This window comes from Meles meles, chromosome 18, assembly GCF_922984935.1.
Source record: "Meles meles chromosome 18, mMelMel3.1 paternal haplotype, whole genome shotgun sequence".
NCBI lineage: Eukaryota > Metazoa > Chordata > Mammalia > Carnivora > Mustelidae > Meles > Meles meles.
The window spans coordinates 31,698,346-31,714,400 of NC_060083.1; the positions used below are offsets into that span (position 1 = coordinate 31,698,346).

Consider the following 16,055-nt stretch of genomic DNA (forward strand, 5'->3'; position numbering starts at 1 on the left):
GGTAAAAAGGTCTATTAAAAACCATAAAAAATGGTACTATCTAAAAGGTGAATCGTTTACTCAGGATACCGTAGCCCCATCACCATTTTTATTTTGGAGAGACAAGCAATCAAACTTAGTTTATACTTATGGTTCCTCAGATTGTAGAGTTAGACCCTTTGTTCTCCAGAATGGCTGACTTTGAATTGCCAAGTGCACACTCTTAAGAATTCGAAATCCGCTCCCCCCCCCCGCCCCCGCCCCTCCACTGGTTGTGGTGATAAATACGAATCTTCGTATTCCACGCTGGATAATTGGGCTTATCTCTTTGCAGGATTTAACCCTACCTGGTGGGCAGCAACTCCGCCGCACTCCGGCGGTTCGGGGACGCAGCCACCGAGGAAACGCGACTTGCCGTGGCCGCGCCTCACGCTGTCGCGCGCTGCCCGGCTCTTCGCGGCGGCGTCCGGCGGGCTGGACGGCGCGCCGTCCAGGGGGCGGGTCGCCTCGCGCCGCGTCCCGCCGCGCGTCGGGAACTCGAGGCCCCATTGGCCGTGCTGGAAGGCGCGGCGGGGACTCGTGCGCCAACGGTCCCAGGGTCCGCGGCGGCGGGGCGCAGGCGGGGGTGGGGGGCAGGGCGCAGCGAAGGCCGGGCGAAGGTGGGGGGGAGATCGAGAACGGGGTGGGAGAGCCAGGCGCGGCGGGGCAAGTCCCAGTGCCCGGGCGGGGGCGATGGAGGAGGCGCTGCTCTCCACCCCCATCAACCCCAACAACTTCCCCGCCAAGCTGTGGCGGTTGGTGAACAGTCCCCGGTACCGCTCTATCCGCTGGGACGGCCGCGGCGAGGGGCTGCTCATCGACCAGCCGCTCTTCGAGGCCGAGCTGCTCAGCCCGCCCGGGGCAGGGGCTGGGGCCGGGGGCGGTGGCTGCGGCGGTGGCAGCGGCGGGGGCGGCGTGGGGGGCGCCGGGGCCGAGCCCGAGCTCTTCAAAACCACCAACTTCACCAGCTTCATCCGCCAACTCAACCTCTACGGCTTCCGCAAGGTGGTGCTGGGCGGGCCGGGCGCGGCGGGGCCCGGGCCGGGGCCAGGGGGCGGCGGGCCGGCGGGCGACGGGCCGCTCCACCACTTCCACAGCCCGCACTTCCGCCGCGACCAGCCGCAGCTGCTCGTGCACCTCAAGAGGCTCACCAGCGCCAACAAGGCCAAGCTGGCAGCCGGCCTGGAGGTGCCCTGCCGGCCACCCAACCGCTTCCAGAGGCTCCTCATCACGTCGGCCTCGGCCTCCGCCTCCGCCTCCACCTCCACCTCCCCGCTGCAGCACCAGGAGCCGTCGCCGCCCGCGGGGCCCCGGCCCGAGCCGCACGGTGAGTCCTCGCCCACGGCAGGGCACCTGGGGCACTGGGGAGCAACCGCCACTGCCGGGGGCATTTCGCACATCCTCCCCGGTGAGGTGATCGGCTTGCTGCGGTGCTTCTCGAGAAATCATTCCCGTCATCTCCACCGTCTCCAGAACCCACTGTCCCCCAGTACCTCCCCCTGGAAAGAGGCATTGAGCCCCTTCTGGTTAGTTGTCCACTGGCGGCCAAAGGGACCTCTGCTGTAGGCTTCCTGCTGTTCCCCGCCCCTCCTGAACTCCAGACCTCCATGGCCATTGACCTTAAGACCCTTACCTTACCTTGAACGTCTAGAGTTAGTCGCCCTTTGTCGAAGCACTAGGTCGGGAAGAAACACCGAGGGGTCTCCTTTGCTCTAAGGGGAAGCAAAACAAGTTACTGTACAGGGTGAGAATGTGGGGGTCAAGGTAGGAAGGAACAGAGAGTCACGGCCAAGAACACTTAGAACGTTTATACAGACCGAGGGAAAGCGAACAAGGTACCTTGAGTGGAAGTGTGTCCTTGAAGGGACAGGCCATCTTCCACACCTTTGACATATCTAGAAATCTTAGAAGAGGTGTCCTGACAGTAGTCATACATTAGGTTCCAAGGAATGTACAGAAAGGTCGACATTGTTTATATATCTTAAGAGCAAAAACATAGTAATATATTCAATTGCTTATGAGATGTTCCTGCATACAATGCATTGGCCAACCATTTCTTTCATTGTAACCAATTAGAGTTGATGTTTACTTAAGGTGTTATGGTTAGGCAAGCACAAGGCAAAAATGGTTTTCTTTACTGTCAAGTGTTAGTTAAAAAGAATTTTACACCTTCCAGTGCTGAAAAAACTTTGTATAACTGTGTATTTACTAAAAGCTTAAAAATTCTCTGTGACAGGAAATTATTTTATCAGCTTGATTTCTGGTGCTCTTCTCCCTCTCCTGCGAAGGTGAGGGTGGCAATATTCCTTGTCTCTGTGTACAGAGTCCATGACAGGAGACAGTACTCCAAGACAGCAACTGGACGTAATAATGAGAATTCATTCTTTGCCTTCAGTAGAAACATTCTCACCGTGTTCATTTTGATTTAACATAGCGTGTAAGGATTATGGAAAACTTAAAAAATATACAAATAAAAGCAGCACTTTGGTCAATTTAACCTAGGCCCAGGTTGAGAATGAGGCAGTGTTTTGTTCATTTGGAATTTAGAAGATAAGGGATTAAAAGCTTGTGTGTCTGTGGAGTTTAGAAGATAAGGGATTAGGTTAGAGTTCTAGTAACAAGATGGAAAAATAGCAGTGGCATAGGAATGTTCTAAAGGAATTCTAAATGATTATTAAGCTGCTTCCATGTGATGGCCAGTGATTTGGGTGGGGCATTGAATGGGGAAAGGCAATGGAGATAATACCATCAGATGTTTGGCAGAATCTCTGACATGGATATTTGGAAATAAGGAAAAAAGACTGGGAAGTGTGTTCTTGGGAGAAATAGGATAACCACTTTAGAGAAACACACATGCATACATAAAAAGAAGGTCTTGCTCACTTTTTTCACTTCTCTTTCTTTTTCCCTCACCTATGTTACACCCAGTTGTATTCTAAGGATAGAGTCCATTTTATTTTCTTTGATTTTTATTTATTTATTTTTAAAGATTTTTATTTACTTACTTGAGAGAGAGCATGAGAGCTAGAGAGAGTGTGTGCACGCACAAGGTCGGGGAAGGGCAAAGGAAGAGGGAGAAGCAGACTCCCCACTGAGCAGGGAGCCCAGCTCCAGGCTCTCCATGATCATGACCTGAGTTGAAGGCAGCCGCTTAACCAACTGAGCCAATCAGGTGCCCCGGATAGAGTCCTTTTTAATTAAAGAGATATAGGGGCTGCCTGTGGTCTGATTTTCTTCACTTATAGTTCATTTGGTGGCATTTTATTTATTTATTTTTAATTTATTTATTTGACACACAGAGAGAGAAATCACAAGTAGGCAGAGAGGCAGGCAGAGAGAGAGGAGGAAGCAGGATCTTGGCGGAGCAGAGAGCCCGATGCGTGACTCGATCCCAGGACCCTGAGATCATGACCGAGCCGAAGGCAGAGGCCTAACCCACCGAGCCACCCAGGTGCCCCTAGGTGGCATTTTAAAGATTATTTGTTGAATAACAAATTTAGTTCATACTTCTGCAGTATCAATAATACATCAATCCATATATAACCAGATCATTGTAGTTTTCATGCATTTACTTTTTTTTTTTTTTAACCATTCTGCCTGTTGGTATGTGCAGAAGGTGTGTCATTGGTGGATTGTCTATACCACATGGTTGGATCACTAGGGAATTGTGTTACTGGTGTGGGCAGGATGTAATTCTAAGTTCAAGAATGCTGGGCCAACTTTGTTTGCTTTAATTCTATGTTCTAAGCCCTTGGTCTTCTGTTTGTCTTATATAATTTTTATTCTTGAACCTTTCATTAGTTATATGCCTGACTATACTATTGCTTCTTAGTTTCCACTTTGTTTACTGTGTTCTACTTCAGCTTATGGTTTGAATACCTCTGTCTTTTTTTCTTCCCCCCACCATGGAATCCTTTGTTTTATTACTGACTTCTCTTATCTAGATCCATTGAAGTAGCTGTCTTGTTCACCTCTCAGGAATGTACTGATAAGAAATGTGAAGATCACATGTTTTTCCTTTTTCTGGTTCACTTTTGTTATTTTACTCTTAAGTGGCAATTTATTTTATACTATTTGTTAACAGTATTTGTTAAAACTTTCTAAACTAAGTAACAAGTGTGAACAATGGTAGATAATCAGGCTGACCTGGGAATATCAAGCTCGCAGGAGGCAGGTTTTTTCCTTGGAATTAATTAGCTCAGATTCATTTATATAGAGGGAAAATGATCTTTAAGAGCAGAAATCCATCCTGCCTTGCATGTCCAGAATTCTGGATTTAAACTTTGCCAAATATATCTTGAAGATGTTCTGAAAACTTATAGATGATATTCTGTTGGTCAGAATAGAACCCTATGAGATAACCCTTAACAATAAATAAAAGGTGAACATGTTTTAGTTCTTTATTTAAAAAAAAACAAAAAACAAATGTAAAGGAGTGCCCTTCTGATCCTATCAGCGTTCTTCTGTTAGCAGCATCTAAAAAGCTGTAAGTATTTGGTGATCACTTAGGTCATTGTGATAGAAGTAAAATTTATATTTTAATTTGAGAAATCAAAGTAGAGAATTCTTTAGTTAGCTGCTTAAGTTATTGACAATCTGCAGATTCATTAATAGCTTAACTCTAAAGAAGGTAGAAGAAGGGTTAGCTATTGCACACTGTAGAAATATGCAGTTTTGGCATGTGAAGCATCCCAGGAAGAATCAAGGGTGGGTAGTTTTAGACGTCAGAAACTCCTATTGTAAAGAACAAAAAAATGTTTCTTTAGGTCTTAAATGATTGCACTGGTAGTTCAGAGTGTGTATACATATGCAATTGGTAGTCAAATACTATAAAAACTATTTTTTTGTACTTTAGAGGGAAAGGGGAAAAGCAGGTTTTAAGAGGTATATCTCATTTGTATACTTTCAGTCTTCTGAACTAAGAATTTTTTCCCCCATTAGGTTTAGATCTCTTGATTTCCAGGGCTCTAGAATTTGTGTGTATATGTGTATGTATGTGTTTGTTTTTGGCATTAGTGCTTTGTTCCTTTTAAAAATTTTATTATTTTGGGGCGTCTGGGTGGGTTATCATATCAATTTTCATAAAATAAACTCTTAAAAATAATAAAATTTTTATTTTTATTTATTTTTTAAAGATTTTATTCATTTATTTGACAGAGATAACAAATAGGCAGAGAGGCAGGCAGAGAGAGAGGAAGGGAAGCAAGCTCCCTGCCAAGCAGAGAGCCTAATGTGGGGCTCGATCCCAGGACCCTGAGATCATGACCTGAGCCAAAGGCAGAGGCTTTAACCCACTGAGCCACCCAGGCACCCCAGAAAAAATTCTTTAGAGGAAAATTTTTAGAGGAAATAAAAACCAAAGAAATAGAATGAAAGATGTATAACATACTGAATGGGTTTCCAGTTTAAATATTTGGAAAAGTAGGTTTTTGAGTGCCATCCTTTATCATGTAGTTTAACAGAAACGTAGCATATAAATTAGACTTTCCCTCTGTTTTGTTTTATTTTATTTTTTAAGATTTTATTTATTTTTTTTGACAGAGATCACAAGTAGGCAGAGAGGCAGGCAGAGATAGAGAGAGGAGGAAGCAGTTTCCCCAACCAGCAGAGATCCCAATGTGGGGCTTGATCCCAGGACCCTGGGATCATGACCCGAGCCGAAGGCAGAGGCCTTAACCCACTGAGCCACCCAGGCGCCCCTTTCCCCCTGTTTTAAATAGATTAGTTTAATAAAACAAATTGAAAGGAATTTGTGAAACACATAATTTAATACATGATGCCTTCCTGGGAATAAATTAGCCTACCTTTATGTTCAAGAATTACAGTCTGAAAAATAAGTTCAGCTTGCAACATGAATATTTTCTTTTTCCCCTTTATATAATATTGCCATTTCTCTTCATCATCTCCACTTTTTAATTTTTTTCTACCTTACTAGATAAGAGAAAGCAAATATCAGAATCTTTGGGCCTGAGTATGTCGATTTTTAACAAACTGTCCAGGTGATTTCAGATGTAAACAATTGTTTGAGAGCTACTAATATCTAGGAAGGGACTCTACTAGAGATCCTCTGAGGAAAAAAAGACCCTGGAAAATTTTTGATTAATTTAAGAAAGGAAGAAGAAAACTGAGTCAAAGTTTTCAAGCCTGACTTTTCTGCAAAGACTATCATTAAAAAAAAAAAAAAAAAAAAAAAAATTGAAGGGGGAGTAAAGACCATTGCTTTCTTTTTGGTTTGTGTTAACAGTTTTTACTTTATCTACACTTATTTCTTCTATATATACAGTTGAGTGTTTACTTTTGTACCTATTATTAAGGTTTCTAAATGACTTGAAGGACTGAATGGAATTTCTAAAACTTGTAGGAAGTAGCTTACAGATTGGAAAAATCTGGGTCAATCAGTTGAGGCAGTTGAGGTAAAAAAGGTAAGATGACTGAATTGTCTATAAAAGGCTTCGAACATTGAATTTGATTTAACATTTGATTTAATATTAGAGTTTGGCTACTTTGTCTCTTCTGACAATAATATTGAGAACCAACCAGAAGTCTGATTTTTTTTTTTTTTTAGCATTATTTGTATTCTGGATTCTGAACTTATTGTCACCAGAACTAAATTTCTACTGTGTTAAAAATGCTGAGAATTCAACATATTCATATTTTGTGACTTTTGGTTTACTCTATCTGGTGGTATAAAGCAAAATTAGTAAGTGTTTTCTTCCTTTTTTTATGCAGGACCAGTGGCTGTAGGACAATTCCACCGGTCATTCCGGCGAGACAGTTTGTCTCCTTACTCCTACGTATCGACTTCATCCCACAACCACAGTACTTTCCCTCTGAAAGGTTTAGATCGGACCCCGATTCCTCCTAGAACATGGCAGAACTCCCTTGGAATGCACCCAGGACAAGTGGAAACATCTCCCACTTTTTCAGATAAAGGGGTTCCATTTCCTGTACTGCAGAGGTTTCCAACTGAGGTTACCTATACCCTGCAGCCAAGTGCCACATCCGTACACGTTCAGCAAGGTCCTCAAACAATGGTCAGCTCCTCCCAAAAATACAGTAACTACACACCCTCAGCGCAGTACTCCCAAGCCTACTATCCAACAGGTATGAGAAATTAAAGTTCAGTGGCTTCTCTTAAAGTACTTTATGATGAAAGTTTATATATTTATGCATTTCTGCATACTTAAAAATAGAAATGTCAAAGGTTTCTCATGAGGGCATAATTTTAAGCAATATATAAAATTTTATTGTGTTCTTAAGGATTGTGAAATTCTGTTGGATACATAAAAGTATATGTTTTTAGTGAAACTTCTGTATCTTTGAAATGTGTCCTAGTAATGAAATTAGGATATGGTACATTGAGACCTCATTTTAACTTTGCTGTTGGTGCAGTATTTTGTTTCTTTTCTTCAAAAAAAAATTATATATATGTTATAGTTGACCCTTGAACAATGCAGGGTTGGGGTACTGACCCCCACGCAGTTGAAAATCTGTGTATAAATTTTGACTGCCCCCAAACTCAACTACTAATTACCTATTGTTGACTAGTGGCCTTACCTAAGATAACAAAAGAGTTAATTAACATAACACATAACATTGTATGTTATATGTATTATGTACTATATTCTTATAATAAACTAGAGAAAAGAAAATGTTATTAAGAAAATCGTAAGAAAAAATACATTTACAATACTGTACTGTATCAAAAAAATCCCCATATAAGTGAACCCATGTAGTTCAAAGTCATGTTGTTCAATGGTCAACTGTATGTACTGTATTTTTTAGCGTTATAGGTGAGATTACCTCATGATGAAATCATTTTAGTATCTCAGTAATGAAGTTTAATAAAAGAACATACTCTCTACCTCTTAAAACAAAATTATATTCTTTTTTTTTTTTTAAAGATTTTATTTATTTATTTGACAGAGAGAGAGATCACAAGTAGGCAGAGAGGCAGGCAGAGAGAGAGGAGGAAGCAGGCTCCCTGCGGGGCAGAGAGCCCCATGCGGGGCTCGATCCCAGGACCCTGAGATCATGACCTGAGCCGAAGGCAGCGGCTTAATCCACTGAGCCACCCAGGCGCCACCCAAATTATATTCTTTTAGTAAAAACGCGATCGTGTGATTTGACAATGCAGTCCCTGCAGTGTTAATCCCAGCCAACTAAGAAGTGCAGAGTAGCAGAGAAGAGAACCTGACAATGATAAATGACTTAGAGCTCAGCCAAGGGCGTTGAAGAAATACTGTAGATCTCAAGCCACTAATCGGAAATCCTTATGATAGTGATCATGTGTTTAGCTTCTTGGGGGGAGGGGAGTATCTTTTGGGAGGGTTACAGTTTTGTAAGGTAATAGCCTTTCCTTTCCATTCAAATGTATCTTCAATTTTGTAGGAGCACCATATAGTCATGCTGTGTATCATCATACAGAGTACTTTAATACTGAGTGATGAAATGGGGCAATGGAAATAAGACAAGGGTCAATCAAGGCTTTCAGAAGAGACCAGAGAAAGAAGAAGGCATTCTTTTGTTAAGACTCTAGGAATATTAATTTTCTCAAATATGTAGCTCTGGAAGCTATCTCTAGAGGTATTTTGTTAGACCATTTCTCCCAGACAGGAGGAAATCAAAGGCTAAAATAAGTGGAAGGATGTAAATTTGATAAGGGAATAAAATAATTTGTTGACCTTTACAAGTTATAAATCTGGTAACGTCTGTTTGTAACAGGTCTCACTATTTTCTAGCTGTAACATCCAACTGTATTCTTTTATTATTGGCTTATTGCATTCTACCTAAATATAGCAGTAAAAGGGATTGTTTTATTTTCTCAAAATATTTAATATTTTAAGATTAAAATAATAAAACAAGAATTTAAATTAGATTGGGTTTCATGTATTTTTAGAGCTGCTACTGTTTGGGTGGATGGAGTTGAGAAGGAAAAGGCAAAGGAAGTATATGGATTAAGGATGCCTTAGTACTTTTATTAATTTTGCCTGTTAGAAATCTGAATTTTTTTTACTTCTTATGTAGGAAAAGGTTGAAGTCTGGTATTTTTCCAGATTTTCAGCTACTTCTTTGAAAAACAAAAATATCTGTGTGATCTTGAAAAGTAGAAGATGAGTAAATTCACGTTAGAAATTTTAGATCTTAAAAAAAAAAGAAATTTTAGATCTTATGAATAGCAAAAAATAGGGTCAGATTTTTATTGGTGAATAGTTTAATTCAACATTTTAATAAACAGATTAGACATTACTATCTAAATTATAATTTCAGCTGCATTCTGGGTATGCCTGGACTGTACATACATACACAAGAGTCTGTGTCTTCCTTACACTCGCTTTACATTCTACAGCCCATCAGCTGGATAATATCCTACCTCCCTTCCTTTTACCAGTGTTTCTATCTCCTTTCCTATACTCCCTCCAAACCCCTCCCCCTCAAACTGCTAAAGACTCAGAAGCTTCTGAGGAGTTTAAATTTGAAAGGATTGCAGCAAGAAGAAATGTAGAAATGTGCTTAGCCTTCCAAGGAGGGTGGTTAGGTTCTGTATTACAATCAGTTGTACACTTATGGTACAGATGGTTATAATGTGGTATAGGAGCCAAATTAGCCTGTGTGATGTTGTTTCTATGGGAAAATGTATTTCAAGTTCCAGATAATCCTTGGAAACCCTTGGTTCCAAATTTTATGGGAACCACTTATGTATTATGTACCAGAAGACAGTACAAATAGTTGATATGATTCATTCATTATAGAAATACTACTTGTTAAATTATTATTATTTAGGATATGTTAATTAAAAATATTTTACGTTAGCTTGGATGTAAAATTATAAATTAAAAATTGTCTCTAAGTTCAAGGCAAGGACTAGGAAAGAGACATTAAAAGAACAAGAGACATTAAAAGAGTAAGTGCTGTTGATGTTTTGATAGCTTACAGGGCATGTGAAAGAGAATCTTATGTTATCTGAATTTTTGTTTTATTTTCTTTAATAGGAAGAATTGAAATGACTATAATGTTTCTGAGGTCATAAGAATAAGAAATGTCATGATCTCATGATGACATCTAATACATAGAGTAGGTCTATGATATAGTGTAATAAGCAAAACCGCTTTGAACATTCTGAAGTACTACATAAATAAAAGGTTGTATTGTTAAATACAAAAGACTTGTTATAGAAAAGAAAGTGCTGTAAAAATACTGTAGAAGTATTTGATTCCTCCAGATTTTAGGTGAAGGAAGCAAAAAGTAGTGAGCAAAAAAAAAAAAAACCAAAAAGTAGTGAGCAATTCAACCAGTATTTAGTGAGTACCTGTTTATGAAGAGCATTACAAATGACTTTTCCAAAGTTAAATAGAATATCATTCTCAGAGGCAGGGTAATAATCACTCCCAAATCCAGCTCTTAAAATAATAATGAAGTAACTAACTTTGGAATCATGGTCATACTTGAATCCTTTTGAAGAATTTGAGAGTTGAATCAAATTTTAGTAAGCAGCAACAACTGACTTCACTTAAAAATTATATTGATGGGCACCTGGGCGGCTCAGTTGGTTAAGCCACTGCCTTTGGTCATGATCCTGGAGAACTGGGATCGAGGCCCATATTGGGCTTCCCCTGCTCTGCAGGGAGCCTGCTTCTCCCTCTCCCTCTGCCTCTCCCCCTGCTTGTGCTCTCTCTCTCTCTGTCAAATAAATAAATAACATCTTTACAAAAATTATATTGATAATAAATTTTGATCTGGTCTCCAAATAGTATAACCAGTAAATTTTGAATGTGGTAATATTTTATAAATCAGTTTCTCTAGTAAAGCCAAAGATTGAGACTGGAAAATTGCTGGCAGACTGACTCATAAAATGACTCATCTGAATCTGTGCTTACATTCGTCATTCCTCTCTTGAAGGGCCTGTTTTCTTTGCCTAGCTCACTACGTTTTTTTCTACTCTTATCACTCCTTCAAAGACAAAATACTGTAGATCTAGTATTGACTGACTCTTTTCAGTCTTGCTTTATCTTGGGTTCATTTTTTCCCCTCTGGTGTTATTTATATAGTAATCACTATGACCAAACATTGTTCTGAATATTTTCCAATATCAATTCGTTTAATCCTCACAACAACCTTATAAGATTAGAAATGTAATTATTCTCATTTTATAGGTTAGGAAACGGAGACACAGCTACTCAGAGGCAAGGCTGGGGAACAAAGCCAGGCAAGCTGACTCAGGAGTCCATTCTTTTGGCCATTGTGCTCTGCTACCTGTCTGCCTCTCATGTAGAGAACTTTTCATTTTATCCTTTGTGAGACTCTTTCCTGGTATGTCTCCTCCCCAGAATTAGTTACTCCCAGATAGGACAGACAATAGGAAATGATGGTGATGCTACTGGTGGCAGTGGGACTACCCTGGATTATTGACTCGTCCTACCTAAGCAGTGAGAACATACACCCAACTGCTAGCATGGGATGTCTGGTTTGGTGTCTCTGAGGAGTGGGACTGCCTCTAATTCATTTCCGTATACCCCTGTACCTAGTGTAGTCCTCGGCTATAGTGGTTCCCTAGTAAATAGTGTATTGAATGGAATGAAGTAACTCTAGTCTCCACTTGTAATTAATCATTCAACCTGATCTTCACTGGATTATTTCATGACACTCCGCCTCAATTTCCCTTCCTGTAAGTGGTAATAGTACTTCAGGTCAGGGATTTAAATGAATTTAATGTATGTGAATAGACTTTATAAAATTTAAAACACTATTTACATAAAAAGGATAGAACATTTTAAAGGCTGTCTTTCAAATGAACCTACATATTAACATGCTAGAATCTAAATACAGTAATTTGTAAGAATATACAACTTCTGCAAGGTACATGTGCTTTTATTTTTTATTGAAAAAATACATATTGTATCATTATTTAAAATTTTTTTTTACTTGAATCTTGGGCAAAAAGAATTGCTTATTGTTGTGAGTTTGTTTTGTTGTTGTTGTTATTGTTGTTTAAGTAGGCTCCACACCCAGTGTAGAGCCCCCTGCGTGGCTTGAACTCACGACCCGGAGATCAAGCGCCTAGCTGAGATCAAGAGTTGGATGTTTAACTGACTGAGCCATCCAGGCACCCCCTATTATTGTTTTAAAGTACATTTAAATTCTAAAGATTTTATCTTCAGGCTTTTAATTCTATATAGTGGACATAAACAGATACAGCACCTGGAGTTATAAGAGCTTTTCAGTGCTGTCGTTCTTGAGCTCAAGTAGCCTCTATCCTCTATCGTCTGTGTCTTTGAAAAGGCCTGATTTTGTTCTTATGAAAAGAGAGGCAGGAAGTTCTCTTTAACTGCCAGAAGAAACTAAGCAAAAGCACAATTGTAATCGCCTTTCTTTTTATTTATTTATTTATTTAAAAAAACTATTTACTTATTTATTTGACAGATAGAAATCACAAGTAGGCAGAGAGGCAGGCAGAGAGAGAGGAGGAAGCGGGCTCCCTACTGAGCAGAGAGCCCGATGCGGGGCTCTATCCCAGGACCCTGAGATCAGGACGGGAGCCGAAGGCAGAGGCTCTAACCCACTGAGCCACCCAGGCGCCCCTGCCTTTCTTTTTATTGAAGTAAAATATAAATAACATAGTTTACCATTTTAACCATTTTTAAGTTTACTGTTCTGTGGCATTAAATACATTCACATTGTTGTATGTCCTAGCATTACCACCTTCCATCTCCAGAACTTCTTTGTCTTCCCCGAGACTCATATAAGAGGAATCATACAACATTTGCCCTTTTGTGATTGGCATTATTAAGCATACTGTTTCAAGGTTCATTGATACTCTAGCATCTGTCAAAATTTCCTTATTTTTTAATGCTGAAAAATTTTTCATTGTATGTATGTACCACTTTTTTTTTATGCATTCATCTGTTGGTAGACACTGGGTTGCTTCCACCTTTTGACTATTATGAACAAAGGTGCTGTGTACACAGATGCACAAATATGTATTTGAGTGCCTGCTTTCACTTTTGGGGGGATATGCCCAGAAGACCTTTACCTTACTATAAGTAAGGAAGTATTGGGTTTCTAGATGTGTAGTAGCTTATCTTGAAACTAAATTTAGAATTGAGATGTTTTTCCTGTTGAGCATTTATATTGGTCATTTTCTCACTACTTATTCTGAAGTAGACTCGAGTCTAAAACATTTTAATTGTGTATTTGAATTACCTCCATAGGATTAAAAAAAATATATGAACTTGTTTTCTTAACCCATAGCAAAAGTGAACATTTTTACCTAAATAATTTTTAGTACTCCTGGATTTTTTTAATTACCAGGATTGTTTTAAAAAATGTCATTAACTAAAAAGGTTTTTAAAATATTTTTTAAATGTCATTAACTATTATATTTACATCTGAAATAGAATTCTGTTATTTCCAGTTTTTCATTCTCTGTGCAATTAAATGCCTTGAGTGAATACTGCCTTCGGGAAGACGGTGGAAGATCTTTATGCAGCTGAATGTGCCTTAAGATATAGTGATAAACTCAGTTTTATAAATGTCAGTACCTTCACAATGCTTTCATAATACACACAGAGTTAATTTGTCATATATTAACCACACAGTTGCGTTTCTATAGCTAGGTTTTTCCTGTCCAGTAAACTTACTAGTATCTTACTTTGTTCTATTTTGTTGACTGTACATACAGGGTAGGACTGCACTGGTAAGGAAATAGCCACAGGAAATCTTTTTGGATTATCTATTCATGTCCCCTTTTCAGGTAGCTTTCCACTTTCCGTTTGTTACTGGACACTTAAAAGGACTTTCACTGTTTTTCTGTTTCCTTAGATACCAAATCAGCTATTAGCTATATATTAATATACGCTCTGTTGTATATTTTACTTTACTTACCCAAGAAATTTATTTTATTTTAAAGATTTTATTTATCTGAGAGACAGAAAAAGAAAGCACAAGTTGGGGGGGGGGGCGCAGAGGGAGAGGGAGAAGCAGACTCACTGCTGAGTGGGGAGCCCGACGCAGGGCTCCATCCCAGGACCCTGAGATCATGACCTGAGCCAAAGGCAGGCGCTTAACCGACTGAGCCACCCAGGCTCCCCCAATCCAAGAAATTTATTTTAAAGTACACTTTAACAGCTATTTAAAATGGGTAAGCGATGGAATCAGAACATATCAGAAAAATATTACCTAATACCGTTTGTTGATTTATTTGTAATGAAATACTATTTCATGGTACCCTGTTGAGTGAAACCTGCAGCTCCTGACTGACTCTCTTCTTGCCACTAGGGGGCTAGGTTTTCCTTAGCTGTTAGAACTAGAAAAATGTCCCAGTTTTTTTCAGAGTTTTGGCCAACGCAGCAGACCCCTCCTTGGTGTCTTAATTTTTGGATTTAAGTTCTTTCCCAGGATATTTATGCTTTCAAATATTTGGGGAAATCAAATTCAAATCATTGGAATTCTGTATTTGAATAATCCCAAAGTTTAAATCTAAGAACGTGCTTACCTAACCTATACTGGAAGTGATAAGAGCATGAATTTTATGTGGCCATCTTAGTAAAGTCTGGCTTTTTTAATCACTGGAATTGTTAAAATCTTGTAATTCAGAAAACATTAACTGTTACATGTGTATCTAAACTAGAATTGTGTCCATTATTTCAAGTTTTTCCTTCCATGTGCAAAATTTAATGGCCTAAAGTACGCATGATACTAGAAAATATTTATTTCTGGTATACCTTCATGAACTTCTGACATTTTAAAAATCAGTAGTCAATAATAGGGAAATAGGGAAACATTGCAATGAATTTTTATAATCCTTAGGTTCATTTACTTTCCAAGATCATAGAATAAGATTGTTTAGTAATTTTATCAGTATGCTAAAATATACAAAATATGAAAAATGTGGACATAGAAAGTTAGTACCTTATCATAAAGTCAACTTAAAAATATATTCATCGGGGCACCTGGGTGGCTCAGTGGATTAAGCCGCTGCCTTCGACTCAGGTCATGATCCCAGGGGATCGAGCCCCGCATGGGGCTCTCTGCTCCGCGGGGAGCCTGCTTCCTCCTCTCTCTCTCTGCCTGCCTCTCTGCCTACTTGTGATCTCTCTCTCTCTGTCAAATAAATAAATAAAATCTTTAAAAAAAAATATATTCATCAAGTGGCGTTCTAGTAAAATTATAATGTTACATATTAGGAAGAAGGAAAGATTAGCGAAGTATTGTACATTAAAGAGCATGTGCTCTGGGGGCGCCTGGGTGGCTCAGTGGGTTAAGCCGCTGCCTTCGGCTCGGGTCATGATCTCAGGTCCTGGGATCGAGTCCCGCATCGGGCTCTCTGCTCAGCAGGGAGCCTGCTTCCCTCTCTCTCTCTCTGCCTGCCTCTCTATCTACCTGTGATCTCTCTCTGTCAAATAAATAAATAAAATCTAAAAAAAAAAAAAAGCATGTGCTCTGAAGTTTGCTGGCTCTGTCACTATTAGCTTTGTGACTTTCATGAAATTATTTAACATCTCTGAGCTTTAGTTTCCTTAATTTTGTAAAGTAATGTTAGTACCTCATTCAATTGTTGTTTGGATTAAATGAAGCAATATACGTAAAGCACCTAGTACTGTGCCTGGAACATGGCAGGTGCTCAATAAATGTCATCCTCTGTTTAATCCAAAGGTGTGATGTGTTATAACTGATTTTCATTCGTTCTGGAGAGTCTCTCTCTGGAAAAGAGGAGACTCAGCCTATTATTAAGACTGCATCTGTAAGAATAACTATACCAGTACAAAGAGTTAATCTTTTTATGGCATCCTAACTATAGAGAAAGCTTGGAAAATACACTTCTTTGGTTAAAATAATAGCAGCATTAGCTATTTATTTTTTGATTGCCTACTGTATGCCAGTACTATTCCAAGTGCTTTATGCATATTAACTCATTCTTTCCTCACAACAAACATAGTAAGGTACATACTGTTATTTTCCCTATTTTATTAAGATGCAGAAACTGAGGCCAAAAGAGATTAACCTTGCTCAAGTTTATGCAGCTATTAAAATTTTGGAGC

General features: G+C 39.5%; 1 protein-coding gene across 1 annotated transcript in view; it reads left to right on the forward strand.

Moving 5' to 3' along the window:
- Nucleotides 1-711: 711 nt before the first annotated feature.
- The window catches only part of HSF5 (heat shock transcription factor 5), a 43,633-nt gene continuing 28,289 nt past the window's right edge, over nt 712-16,055 (forward strand). The window contains exons 1-2 of the mRNA XM_045983858.1: nt 712-1,345; nt 6,748-7,122. Coding sequence (XP_045839814.1) covers nt 712-1,345; nt 6,748-7,122 — 1,009 coding nt within the window. The remainder of the gene's footprint in view (nt 1,346-6,747; nt 7,123-16,055) is intronic.